Source organism: Anolis carolinensis, chromosome 4 (genome assembly GCF_035594765.1).
Source record: "Anolis carolinensis isolate JA03-04 chromosome 4, rAnoCar3.1.pri, whole genome shotgun sequence".
Classification (NCBI taxonomy): domain Eukaryota; kingdom Metazoa; phylum Chordata; class Lepidosauria; order Squamata; family Dactyloidae; genus Anolis; species Anolis carolinensis.
The window spans coordinates 26,714,008-26,727,947 of NC_085844.1; the positions used below are offsets into that span (position 1 = coordinate 26,714,008).

Below are 13,940 nucleotides of genomic sequence, written 5' to 3' on the forward strand. Positions count from 1 at the left end.
AGCTGTGTAGAAGGGGCCTCATATAATCCAGTTCTAAGCAGATAATATAAGATTATAAATATAATGTGTAATAATTACTGTGATATAATAATACAGAACAATCTAATCTCTAAAACCAGGACAGTAAATAAAGACCAACACTCTGAAAGCAGGGAAATTGGGAATTCCAGAAAAGAAACAATCAGGGCCAGCTAACACCTCCCAAGAAATGATCTATCGTTTTGATATTTTCCTCAAGTAACATAACATGTATACCATTGGTGGAGCAGAAAGAAATGCGATCCCAGACACCACAGATATTATTCCCAGCCACAGCAACAGCACACCTACACCGAATTCCTTAGAACAATTTTTAATACAATATTCCAAAAATACTTTTTACACAATGGCAAAAGATATAAACTAAAATATTGGAAGAATCATATGCTGTATCAAAATGATGTGCACAGTGCCCTTAAAGATGCAAATAATGTAATTGATAGTCCGACAAAGCATTATTCCACCACAGCCACAATGTGTTTTTTCCTCTCTGATACAAGTGGTACAGATCCAGGCTTGCTGTGTTTCTGGCGATTCAGTTCCCTAGAATGAGAAACATCAATATTTAGATTGTTTAAAGCATAGTTTGATCACTTACACATTAAAGGGGCAGTTTTACAGCACTTCTTCCAAAGGATCTCACAAGGAACTGAAAATTCTTGTTTGTACTGCCTTTTCAGTGTGGGGTGCTTTGGGTCCCAACTCGAAGAGACAAAAACTAGTACTAGTAGTAGTACTAGTAGTACCACCACCACCACCACTACTACTACTACTACTACTAATAATAATAATTTAAAGACTGGAATGGTTTGTCAGTTCATAATCTTAGACAGAAATTCAGAAACACAAACTCCAAGTAAAATAAGAGTTTAATGTGAAAAAAAATTCAGCATTCCCATACATTTTTTTCTCATAATATTCTGTATATCTGGACTATGGAAATACTTACCATTCTTTTTTTCCTAGTCCTTTGAACATTGTCACCAATTTGGCCTGTATTTTTTACCCTAATGACTCAGGCAATCCAAATGAATTCAGCAAATCATTACAAAATCAAGGCTGGAAATGACCCAATATGTTACCTTCCTGCTATGAGAAGGATATTAAAATAATAAAGCTTCTTTAAGAAATCACTGTAGAAATGGGTGCATGGAAATTTGAAAAATTCTACAGCCTGTCTCAGCAGCTTGTTCCACTGCTGAAGTTAACAATTTTTCACTAAATCAGGGTCAAACACTGCCATGGGCCAATTTCACTTTGCTCTGACTCTTGGATGGTTGCACCAGTTTTCCAGCCTCATTTCCAGATGAAAGAATGCTAGTGATGGCAAGGAGAGCAGCTTGTCATTCTTCTCCCAGCAGCCATTGGGTGAAGAGAAGACAAGGAAGTGCCTCCATCTTTCTAACAAAGGAGAACTCAGTTCTTTCTGCATGTTTTCCTTGCTTTCAGAGGTTCTGGGAGCAAAGACATGGGAAAATGTGATGGGAAATCCGTGTGGTCGCCTTTTCTAAGTGCCTTGTGTGTCTCCTCATTCAAACAGACCAGTCACACTTCCCAAATGTCTTTGCTTCCAGGACGCCTAGCAAAAAAGATATTTAGAAAAAATAAAAATATTGTGGTTGCTTGGTTTTTAAAAAATGCTCATCCAAACTGCTGTTGCCACTATCTCTCTCTTACTCCCTCTCATCTTCCTCTCAGTCTCCTACAGCAGCTGAAGGGAGGAGAACACAAACTAAAGGAGAAGAGGCAAAAAAAAAAAAAAAAAAAAAAACCAAGTAGAGGATGCAGCAGGAAGGGGCTGGCAGTGGTTTGCTACCCTAATATGGCAACAAACTGTGATGACCAAAAATCCCTGGCTGGGGGAAGTGAGGAACACTGGAAAGCAGCAAACTGGGAACCCATGTACTGCATGATTCCATTCCTCCTTCTACATTTATTCAGAAATTACTTTGGCTGACTGAAAGCATAGCTCAACACAGCATTTGGGATATGGCAAAAAATGGCAAAGCGTACTTTCGTCGACGAGCTTCTCTCATGATGCGCTGTTCCTTGGCCTGGCTGTAAATGTTCTTTGGCAAGTGACGATGGCGACTTATGCGTCTGATCTGGGGATGGTGCTGGAATTTTTCTTTCAATTTTTGATTATAGTTCATAGCTGCTTTCTCTCGAGGAACAATCTGGAAAAATAGATCCTGATCTTAAAACTGTGTAGGGTGTTAACAACAATATATTCCATAAGGCAAATCAGCAGCAAGATTCCAGAGGAAGTAGAAGATCAGTGGCTAATAAATTGTGTAAATCCACACAGCATAACTATAAAAAGCAAATAATCACCAAAGGCCTCCCAGAAATTAGATATTACACCCAATCTCTAGAAGCTGGATTATTGGAGTTGAGCGGGAAGAGGACAATGCAGGAAAAAGATGGGGACAAAGTCACAGAGACTTTAAGTAACTCTTCAGCTAGAAACAGTCACTTGAATATCAGGACTGAGGTAACAGACATGGAATATTGAGTAAACTTGAGCAATGTGATTATGAAACTATAGGAAAAACACATAAAATGCTCAAAATATTATCTCCACTTAACTGGCTGTCAAGAAAAGCACATTTGGATTCAGTTCTATACAGATCACATCACATTCAAGGTTGGCACAAGAAAGTTCATGTTTATATTTTAGGACAATCTGCAGTACTTTTAAATGGCTGCTAGCATCTTATTTTTCATTATGTGGTTCTTTTAAAACCGAATAGCACTGGATTATATGGCAGTGTAGACTCAAGGCCTTTCCACACAGCTATATAACCCAGAATGCCAAGGCACATAATCCACAGTATCTGCTTTGAACTGGATTATCTTGAGTCCACACTGCCATTTAATCAAGTTCAGTGTGGATTTTATACAGTTGTGTAGAAGGGGCCTCATATAATCCAGTTCAAAGCAGATAATATAAGATTATAAATATAGCATATAAAAATTACTGTGGTATAATAAAACAGAACAATATAATCTCTAAAATCAGGACAGCAATAAATAAAGAGCAACAATCTAAAACAGGAAAATTCCAGACAAGAAACAACTAGGGCCAGTTAACACCTCCCAACAAAGGATTCCCCCAGGCAGGAAGTAGCCAGAATTTGAAGCTGCAACGCTATTAAATACTAATCAAGGTGGCTAATTGCAGCATTCATACCTGCCGCACCAAGACTATTAATTGCTATTCAACCTGGCCAACCAAGGATTCTGCAAGGTAGAAAGTGGCCAGGCTTGCAAGCAGCAAGACTATTCAGTGCTGTTCATCCTGGCCAACCAAGATTCCCCCTCGGTAGAAAACCCCCAGGCCTTGAAGCCACAAGGCTACTCCGTCCCATTTAACCTGGCTTAGCAAGGATGCCCTATGTAGAAAGTGGCCAGGCTTTTAACCTGCAAGACGATTCAGTGCAATTCAAGCTGGCCAAACAATGATTCCCCTATAAGGGAAGTAGCCAGACTTCAAAGCAGCCCTTTGATTGAGGGTGCTACTCCAGCTCGCCAAACAAGAATTACCCTAGGTATAATACAGCCAGGCATTGAAGCTGTAAGGCTATTCAATGCAATTCAACCACACCAACACAGAATTAACCTTGGTAGAAGACAGCCAGGATTTGAAGCAGCGATACTACTCTGTACTATTGAAGCTGACCAACCAAAGATTCCCCTAGGTAGCAAGCAGCCAGGCTTTGATGCAGAAAGGCTATTCACTGCAATTCTAGCAGCCCAAAAAACCAATCCCCTAGAACACAAGTACCCAGCCTTCCAAGCAGCAAGCCTATTCCACTGTATTCCAGCTCACCAAACAAGGATTCCCATAAGAAGAAAACAGCCAGGCTTTGAAGCTGCAAGGCTATTCACTGCTATTCCACCTGGTCAACAAAGCATTCCCATAAGCCACAGCAACGCGTGGCCGGGCACAGCGTGGCTGGGCACATATATTCTTTTTCAGAAATTATGATTAGAAAACAAGCGGGCAATCTGAATGTGTCCATATCTAATTTCAATATGATAAAAGAATGGGGAAATATTGGAGAGCTACAAATGTTTAATGCCTACATTAAACATTTAGATACTCAATTAGGGTTGTTTCATCTCTCAAACAGAATGGATTTATGTATTTCAACATTATTTGAAATTTACAGGAAAGAAATACAGTTAAAAGAAAGTATTTTTCCTTATTCATATTATCAAATTATCCCATAACAGGTTGTTTAGTCAGCAATGCATTCCAGGCATTCCTGTTGAGCACATTGTCAATGCCATCTAAATTAAAAGGCTTTCACTTTAATTAAAGGCAATTACATTTAGAATGGTAGCTGACACAACCTTTCTCCTGCAGACAAAAACAATACAGGAGACTTCCAGAGACGTCAATTTTAAATTATTCCAGAATCAAAGCTGAATATTCAGACAAAGGCTGCAATGAGGACACATTACATCTTTTATTAAGACTCACAGTATCTATAGGATGCTTAGTCTGTAATAACAGAAAATACCACTATAGCAAGCAAGGCGTATCCTTCAAAGCCACAATGCAGTGGGTTGCCCCTGTGTGGAACAAACTCTAAATGTTGATCAGGACCAAAGGCAGGGTAATGCATCTTTCATAATTCTATGGCCACTTCTTCCTTCATTACTCTTACTTCATCACATAGACATAAAGTTAATTCTATAATCGTGTATGACATCAATTATTGCAAGTTTCCTTAGGTAGTCTCAAGGGCACCATTTATTTACAGAGAAGAGGTATCTGGATGCTCAGATAAACCTAAAGGTTTGCAGGATTGCAAAAATATTGAGGAAAAAGAATTGTAAGTTTGAAAGAGCCACTAAGGCAGCTCCATGATGACTGAGCACTCTCAGTAGACATGGAATGATGAGTCTATTGATGATGGGGGCTTACATAAAAATGAATTGGGTAGGAGAGCTATAGAATAGGGTGTTCTGGAACTCTGAATCATAGAGGCCCATACTGAAACATATTTTTGAAGTCCTACTTTACAATCCTCATTATCTATTGCTATAATAAGGTTCTTCAGAGCATTAGTTATTAAATGCTGATAATAATAGCCAATTAATGTTGCCCTGAAATTTCACCTTACATGCAAAACCACTAGATCACTGTAGCATTTTCTTTGTAAAGATGGATATCTAAGATTACAAGACTGCACATTGGAGTCATTATTAAAATATCACAATATATATTTAAAACGTATATGTTATGTAATACATTTTAATGTAATGTTGTGGCAAGTTTTCCAATGAAAAACACATTTATAAAATTTGCATTACATAAACACAGCCAAATAACACTTGTTTTAGAAAGTGGTAGATTATCAATACTAGCCAAGGTATTCCTGTGATCGTTACAATGGGATTTAACATTTATCTCTGCAATGGTTATCCAAAATATCATAGGCTTAATCATCAGTGGAGTGTAGACAGGGTAAATGCCTCTGGCTCTTGCAGAGATGCTGTTCTTGCTTGAGTGTTCCACTGATTTTACGTAATGAGTTCAATGCCAAAAACATTAAAGAAGCAAAGGAAACATGAATGTCAGAACTAATGAATATTTGGGCAGCCCCAGTGTCAAAGTACAGCCTACCAGTCAAACAAGCATTCATCAACTATGAAAGCCACAAACTAAACAGCGTGTTTAGGTATAATCCAAAATGTCAAGCAAAATGCTTCAGTATGTACTCACCACGGAATACTATAATGAGAAATAGTCACTAAAAGCATTTCTTACTGATAATTCTTTAAAACTGTCTTCAGGACACTTTCTATTTTAAAGACTCTTGCATGCATATATATCTTTCCTGCAATCACTAGTGACTACTCTCAAAGTTCACAATTGCAGAGAACTCTGACTGAGAAACCCTACTCTAGAAGCTTTCTATTTTGCAGTCTCAAGTTAAATAACTTCTACATAGCAAAACTGAATAACTATGTCTAATGCTTAGTTATGTATCTAATAATGCAAAGCTTTCATGAGGACCAATGAAACACAAAATCCCCAGATATACTTGTCAATATTTATTCAATATATGAAATCAGTGGGTTATTGTTGTTCCACTCATCTACACACAAACATGCGGCAGCTCAATTCATGGAATGAAAGTAAGGTGGGGACTTCCAGACACAAAATGAATGGATAAAATACATGACCTGTACAAAGGAATATGAGGCATGCATTGTATTTATTGTTGTAGTCTTCCTACTGAGTCAAGATTGGAAACCATTGCATGTAACAGGATCTAAGCAAAGCCACCCTATCATTAAAATAATCTCTGCAGCCCATATATTTGTATCAATGGATTTTGGTATCTACAGGGAGTTCTGGAACCAAACCCTAAAAGATACCATTGTACTTGTGCTCTGACCACAGAGAAAAGCAGCATCCAAACATACCTTCATCTTATCTGGGCCCAGTTACTGCTGAGAACTATCATCCCTCTAGTTAAATGCAATTCCACAAGCCCTGTTTCTCTGAAATTTACATTTGAGTTGAACAACACTGTATGACAGAATGGAGACAGCCATAGTACTGAGGCTATACATAGCAGAATGACACACAAGACACAACAATTTGGGAAGGTATTTTAACACCTTCTTCAACAATTCAATCAGCACCAGTCACTTCAACTATTCCATGCAGGCAAACTTCAGCACTGGATTTTAAAAAACATTACAAAATTCATTATTTTCAAAAATGCTGTTGAAATTCTATTAAAAATTTTCCTATCCTATCTTCACATACCTTATTCTTTGTGTGTCATATATTAAATTGTAAACTACAGAACTTAACCACAGAGAGTGAAAACTAATCTCACCAAACAGAAATTAGATTGATAGTTTCCACTACCTACAGTTAACAAGAGAAATGTTTTTTTTCAGTCTCAGACGACACAGCAAACTAGTTAATGTAAGAGTGAAGCAAAAGTGTCTAAATACTTCATGCCTGTATTGGAGAAAGAAAGCATATCCCAGCAAAGCCACTTAACTGATTTTTTTCAGGCTGATAAAAATATTTTGCATAAAAAAGAAAAAAAATCATGACATAATGGTTGCGATTGTGTATCATTTTCACATACAGTAGAGTCTCACTTATCCAACATAAACGGGCCGGCAGAACGTTGGGTAAGCGAATCGATTGGATAATAAGGAGGGATTAAGGAAAAGCCTATTACACATCAAATTAGGTTATTTTACAAATTAAGCACCAAAACATCATGTTTAACAACAAATTTGACAGAAAAAGTAGTTCTATATGCAGTAATGCTACGTAGTAATTACTGTATTTACGAATTTAGCACCAAAATATCACGATGTATTGAAAACATTGACTACAAAAATATGTTGGATAATCCAGAACATTGGATAAGCGAGTGTTGGATAAGTGAGACTCTACTGTATCTAGGTATTTCAAATGAGGGTTAGTATTTTAACATTTATTACTCTCTCTTCTGCTTTTCAATATTTAACTATTTTTCTTTAAAATATAAAATTAAATTAAGATTTACTTACAACACCCAGCTTTTCAGAAGCATTTGCTTTCCATAAACGAATGTTCATTTCATCAGAGCCACACAAGATATACTTGTTGTCAGACGTCCATTTGACGGTTATCACATGCTGCATTCGCTTTGTATGATAGACCTCTCTAAAATAAGTCAAGATTGGACAAACATCAAGTCAGAAAGTTTATATTAGAATTCTCTTTCATTTTAATCATTACAGTAAAATAAGAGTTTGTCAAACATGAATATTTCAGTCTGGTGACCTGTTGACATGACCCATGGGTAATCATAATAATTTGTCAACAGCCCAGGCTAAACTTTATATCTGGTTTCACAAACCAAGTTAGTTTTGCAGTTGATAATCTTAGATACAAACCATGAACTTGATACAGATCTGGTTTAGAAAGGCACTTGGTCGACAAATAGTTTTTTATAGTTGTGACTAACAGAGTGCCAAAACCCAGTTGGAACTATTACTGAAAATGACATAATTCAACCTAAGGCCACAGTATTGTCTTAGAAGATCAGTGGATTTAATGGAATGGTTTCCATTAGCTGGATATGCTTTTTGTAATCTAGTTAACTTGGGCTTTCATTAATTGGCTCATATCACATTAGAGGTTGACTGAGTAAGCTCCCTGTTTGTTCACACTTACAATAAAATTTATTACACAGAAGGATGTCAAATGAGAAGTCCTTGAATCATAAAATAATAATTGTTTTGGGTGGAATTAAACACTTTAAATATATATTTAGATATAAATATTGGTATGGTCTTACTATATTTTTTCCATAGCTATTCCACAGTTACTTAACAATGCTGTATATTTTAAAAATGCTTTCTTTTGTTTGTACTTGTACTGTAATGTATAATGCTAACTTTATCCAACTCTATGGTTTAAAAATAAATAATCTACACATACTGCATTATGTATAATATTTACTCCTGGGTGGGCAATTATGAAAAGCTAGAAGGGTGCATTAGTCCCTTGGGAAATTTTAGAGGGCCACATGCTCCGGCACACCAGCTGAATTTAAAAAAATAGTTTTGTCACCAAATGTCCTTTGGGGGACAAGAGGGAATTCTCGCCAGGTCTGGGGTATCAGACAGCCTGATTACAGAGGGGCTCCAAACGTGGCAAAACTGTCTTTCACATTTTTTTCGCGTGAGGCATTTATAGTGGGGAGCAATTTCGGCAAAAAAAGTTTTGAACGCCCGGAGGGCCACAAAAGCCTCAGGAGCCCATCCCTGTCTTACATGGAGACTTTTCTTATGCACTTAAGTTTGTCTAACTGAAGAAATTTATATACCAAAATTAAGCACATCACAATGAAGAAAATATATCCTTAATTTATTTTATTGTTCACAGGGAGGGTCCTTATAGCAAAATCAGAATCCCTCCTCTTGTGTCACCCATATTACGGAGCTGTACAGATATTTTTATGTTCCCTGTTTGATTGTTTGTAAATTGACATCTTCTCCCAATGGCAGCCATTTTGTGATGGCACCTACTGATATGGTCTCGAAATGCCAAATATGTCCATCAAGTGAAAATGTTGGCCATTGCCTTGAAGTCACTCACTCACAGTTAACATTAAAATGTATGATGTAATAATTTCACACTTGCTTAAAAAGAAAAAAACAATTTGTTGATGCCAAACAATTTCAACCTATTCTTCTTACATGAACTTGAAAATAAAATAATAGTACAGACATTTAGATAATGCTTCCTTCTTTCAGTCTTTCAATTTTTGTCTTTGGCTCTTGTAACAGGTATTGAAAAAGTCACTGTTTGAGGAGAATTAAAATACAATAGCACATGGGTGAATAACTTGGTTCTTTCATTTAATCACACGAACATCTGGTCCACTTGCCAAAGGCTTTTAACAAACTTAATAAACGGAGCGCCTCTTCTTTCTTCTGACTTCTCACGTTTCACATTCAGGATTTCATTAGGAGCACAGAATAAGTAATGACTTCCAAATCCTTGAGACTATGATGGAAACCAATTTGATTAAACTAATTAACTTTAGAGGTTTGGTTTTAGGTACTTATGTGCTAGCCACGGGGCAAATATATGTATTACTTATATCTAGGCTCATGTTTTTAAAGTGATAAGTCAAACAGGCCTAGGGAAGTTACGAAATTTTGAACTGGCAAGAGGTTAAGCTTGTGCTTTTAATGAATTTTAATTACATTCAGCTTTCCATATTCACAGGTTCAGTTTTTGCAGATCTGATTATTCTCAGATTTGAGGAAAATGTTTTCTCTAGGAATCTCTAGGGCCTTCAGCACAATTCTGATAGTTAAATTCCACAAGAAAGTTTTTTTTTCATCCGATAGAATAGCTCTCACATGGTTGTAGGATTTTCTTGGTAAATTTTTTTCAGAGTTTGTGAGTGTGAGCTTGCCCAAGGACATCCAATAGGTTTTCTCAGTTGAGTGGGGATTTGAACCTGGGCCTCCCAGAGTCCTAGTCCAACACTCAAACACTATGTCATGCTGGTTCTTAGAGGAGACCATGCCAACATTCAAAATAAAAGGGATAAAATTATATCTTGCCTATATCTGAAGTACTTCTCTGGCTTCTGTCCAAAAAGAAGCATGTGCTAATATTAGTGATACTGATTGAGCAAAGCAAAGTATTTTAGAAAATTTCACTTTGTACCCTACAATATAAACTTTATGGAACAGTGAAATACTTGACTATCCAACTTCAAGCTGAACAACTGATTCTTTTTTTTAAAATGGAAGTTGCATGCTAGAGAAAGAACTTGTATCTTTCAAGGGTATCGACGTGGGTAACAAGTTAATGAGAACATTACGACTGGTGGCGAGGAGAATGGGGTCTCAAGAAAGGCTTAACTGTAAAATCACTGACCTGCTACGACCTTTGTCTACAGGAAAAATGCGAATAGATTTATCAAAGCTGGCAGACACAAATTCTTTCCCAGTAGGGGAGTAATCCACATCAAGGACTGCAGATACATGGTCCATATGAATCATTAAAGGCTTGTCAAGAAATCGCATGTCAAAAGTATACAGGCTGCAAAGCAAATAAAGGCATTGCTTTTAATTATGATGCATTTTATTTCACAAAGGTATAACCATTTTAGACAAATTCGTATTTTCAATAGCATTGATATTGCTGATTTTTTAAAAATCACTTAATTATAAAAACACCTGATCTTAATCAAGAAACAAAAATGCATAATTAAACCATTCAGCTAAAGTAACATTGCTACCCACAACCCATTATTAAAGGGTAATGAGAGTACAGTAAAGTTAAATATAAAAAGCAAGAAAGAAAAAGGGTATTTCAAGAGTTACTTTAATGCTATTATCTTACAAATTCTAAAGTTTCTAAGTAACATTGTAGCAAGCAATGTAAAAAGGGGTTTTTATCATAACAATTAAAAAGCAACTATAGTAATTACTTTTTAAATAGAATCCTGAGTTAATTAATTTTGGAAAGAACTTTCCAAACAATCATTAGCTCTGACAATGCATCAGTATGTTAATACCGTGGACTCTCAGTTAACTGGAACTCAAACAACCAGAACTCTCAAGCAACAGGCAATAAAGGGCTATTTTTATAATACAGCAAAACAGGAAAACTGTGTAACATTAAGTTAAACTTATCTTTATTTGCTTTTAATTACTGTAATATCAAGTCAATACAGAGTTTAAGGTATAGTATAGTAAGGGATATAGTATTAGTTAAAAACTACATTTATTTTCAAGCCCCATGAGTGCTGGTTAACTAAGAGTCTACTGTATCTACATTACTTATGAACGGCATAGAATCATAGAATAGTAGAGTTGAAAGAGACCTCATGGGCTATCCAGTCCAACCCCCTGCTAAGAAGCAGGAAATCGCATTCAAAGCACCCCCGACAGATGGCCATCCAGCCTCTGCTTAAAAGCCTCCAAAGAAGGAGCCTCCACCACAGCCCGGGGGAGAGAGTTCCACTGTCGAACAGCTCTCACAGTGAGGAAGTTCTTCCTGATATTCAGGTGGAATCTCCTTTCCTGTAGTTTGAAGCCATTGTTCCGTGTCCTAATCTGCAGGGCAGCAGAAATTAAGCCAATCTATTGTTTCATAATTTTTGAAAGCTCTATTTATTCAGCATATTTAAATGTCAGGTCAGGCTAATGTTATTTCATGTACTTTTGATATGAATGAAAGCTGACCGATCTGGTCACCTTACAAAAATTGTTTCTGGTGTTATTGCTTTTTAAAATAATGTTTTGCAATGATGATGTATATTTAATTTTTTTATGACAATGCACTGCTAACTGCTTTCAAGGTCCACACAAGAAAGGTTGGGTAAAAATACCATACTCTAAATATTTATTGAACTAAATAAAGTGACTTTTTGAATTCCATTTAAGTTTACATATATCAGTCTACTTTCAACTTTAAACAGAGAGACGATGCTTACTTATAGTCCTCATTTGCTGCAGTGAAAAGAAATGCCTCCATGGGATTCCAGCAAAGCGTGTTTGTTCTCATGTCTAAAATAACCTAAGGAAATATAAATATGTGGAAGCAAATAAAACAAAAGATCAAGCTAAGGAAAATTTGTTAAGGTTTTTAAAAATTCAGATATATAATGCAGGCACACACAGCAACAGTCTGACTGGTTAGAGCAGAATCCCAGACACAATACTGTTCTGAAATGGTCATCCTCCATTAACCGTGTAAAGAAGTTTGTCCACCACTCAGATCAATGGGACTGATCTGGAACCCCCTTGTTTATAAATGCATGACTTTACAGACATGTTGCCTGTTGACTTCTGCATGTTCTTGTTCATCTTGTCTGGAAACATCACTCCTGCAAATTGTCTCTGATAGTCTAGGTCAGGACTTCTTAACTTTTCCACTTGGGACCCCTTTCAGTCTGAGAAATGTTTACGTGTCTCTGGGTATACAGATATATAAAAAGGTAAAAAATCAAACATTTACTAATAACAAATCAGCATTTGCACAGCTTGCTAAACAAACTGATTGCTGTTTTTTATGAAACAGAGGTGAAGCAGCTTTCTGCTTCACTTCTGTTTCAGAAAATATTCAGAAACTTTTACTGATACCGAATTTTTCGGGACCACCAACACTTAGCTAAAAGGACTCTATTGGAGTCAGGACTCAAAGGTTAAGAAGCAATGGTCTAGAGCAGTGGTTCTCAGCCTGTGGATCCCAGGTGTTTTCGCCTACAAATCCCAGAAATCCCAGCCAGTTTACCAGCTGTTAGGATTTCTGGGAGTTTAAGGTCAAAACATCAGGGGACCCACAGGTTGAGAACCCACTGGTCTAGAGCATTTCCATTTCTAATTACTACTACTAAATAAAACAATTCAGGTATTTGAGATACAAAGTAACCTGAATGAATAGTGATTTTAGGGCACTGTGAAGACGACTTAGTACATCACTTTGAATTTCTGAAAATGGGGGATCTTCTCTATGGCTCCAATCCATAGTAGGTAAACTATTTCTTGGCATGCTATTATTCTTTTATCCTGGCTTTTCAGCACTTGGGAAATAAGATTTTATCTCCTCTCCACCAACATCTTTTCTAAGGCTTTTTTTCCAAACAGTAGTTGTCCTCTATGGGGCACATACCCTAAATTTGACCTATTTTTTAAATCTGCCTCCAGTGTCAGAGCTGCACAATTTCCTGGCTACTGTGATGGCTGTAATGCTCCTAGCTGCAAACACAGCTGAATCATGCCCTGCATCTGCTAAAAACTGCAAGTCTTTCTGAATTCGTTCTACCGTCTTGTGTAAGGATCTGAGACTGATGTCCTAAAAATTATTCTGCCCATAGCACAGCTGCTCTAGCAAACACAGAGGTAGCAATTGTTGAACGTATGACTAAAGCCAAGCCTTTCTAAGCCTGTTTTAATGCTCCCTCTGGTCTATGCACATCCATATCCTTAAGGGTTATATATCCTCCTCTAGGGACTAATGCAAGAAAAATCAGTGCTGAATTTGAACCATTCCCTGGGGTGGGCTTTCAGATAATTCATATCCTTCTTTTTATAAGAGCATAGCTTTTGGCTGTACTTTATATCTCTTTGTGTTCAGTAGCACCTCCCTCTGCAGATCCATGAACAATTTAAACATATCCAGAGGTGGGATTTCTGCATCTATTGAAGCTTTTGTTTGTTTGTTTTTAAAACACCAATACCATTCTGATTCTAGCACCCTTCTGCTCACTTTCTGGCTGATTATCATTCTCACTGGCATGTAATCCTAAAATCTGAACAACTCAAAATATGTCTACGAGTCCATATCAAACAATCTGCTAGAAGTATTCTCTTTCCACATATCATTTTTTTGAAGT

At 36.8% G+C, this 13,940-nt stretch overlaps 1 protein-coding gene across 1 annotated transcript in view; it reads right to left on the reverse strand.

Moving 5' to 3' along the window:
* Positions 1 to 336: 336 nt before the first annotated feature.
* dcaf13 (DDB1 and CUL4 associated factor 13) overlaps positions 337 to 13,940 on the reverse strand; it is a 30,160-nt gene continuing 16,556 nt past the window's right edge. Inside the window, exons 7-11 of the mRNA XM_003219450.3 lie at positions 12,039 to 12,121; positions 10,475 to 10,639; positions 7,600 to 7,735; positions 2,053 to 2,216; positions 337 to 582 (exon numbers count right to left, since the gene is read on the reverse strand). Of these exons, the coding sequence (XP_003219498.1) occupies positions 495 to 582; positions 2,053 to 2,216; positions 7,600 to 7,735; positions 10,475 to 10,639; positions 12,039 to 12,121 (636 nt within the window). The 3' untranslated portion in view covers positions 337 to 494. The remainder of the gene's footprint in view (positions 583 to 2,052; positions 2,217 to 7,599; positions 7,736 to 10,474; positions 10,640 to 12,038; positions 12,122 to 13,940) is intronic.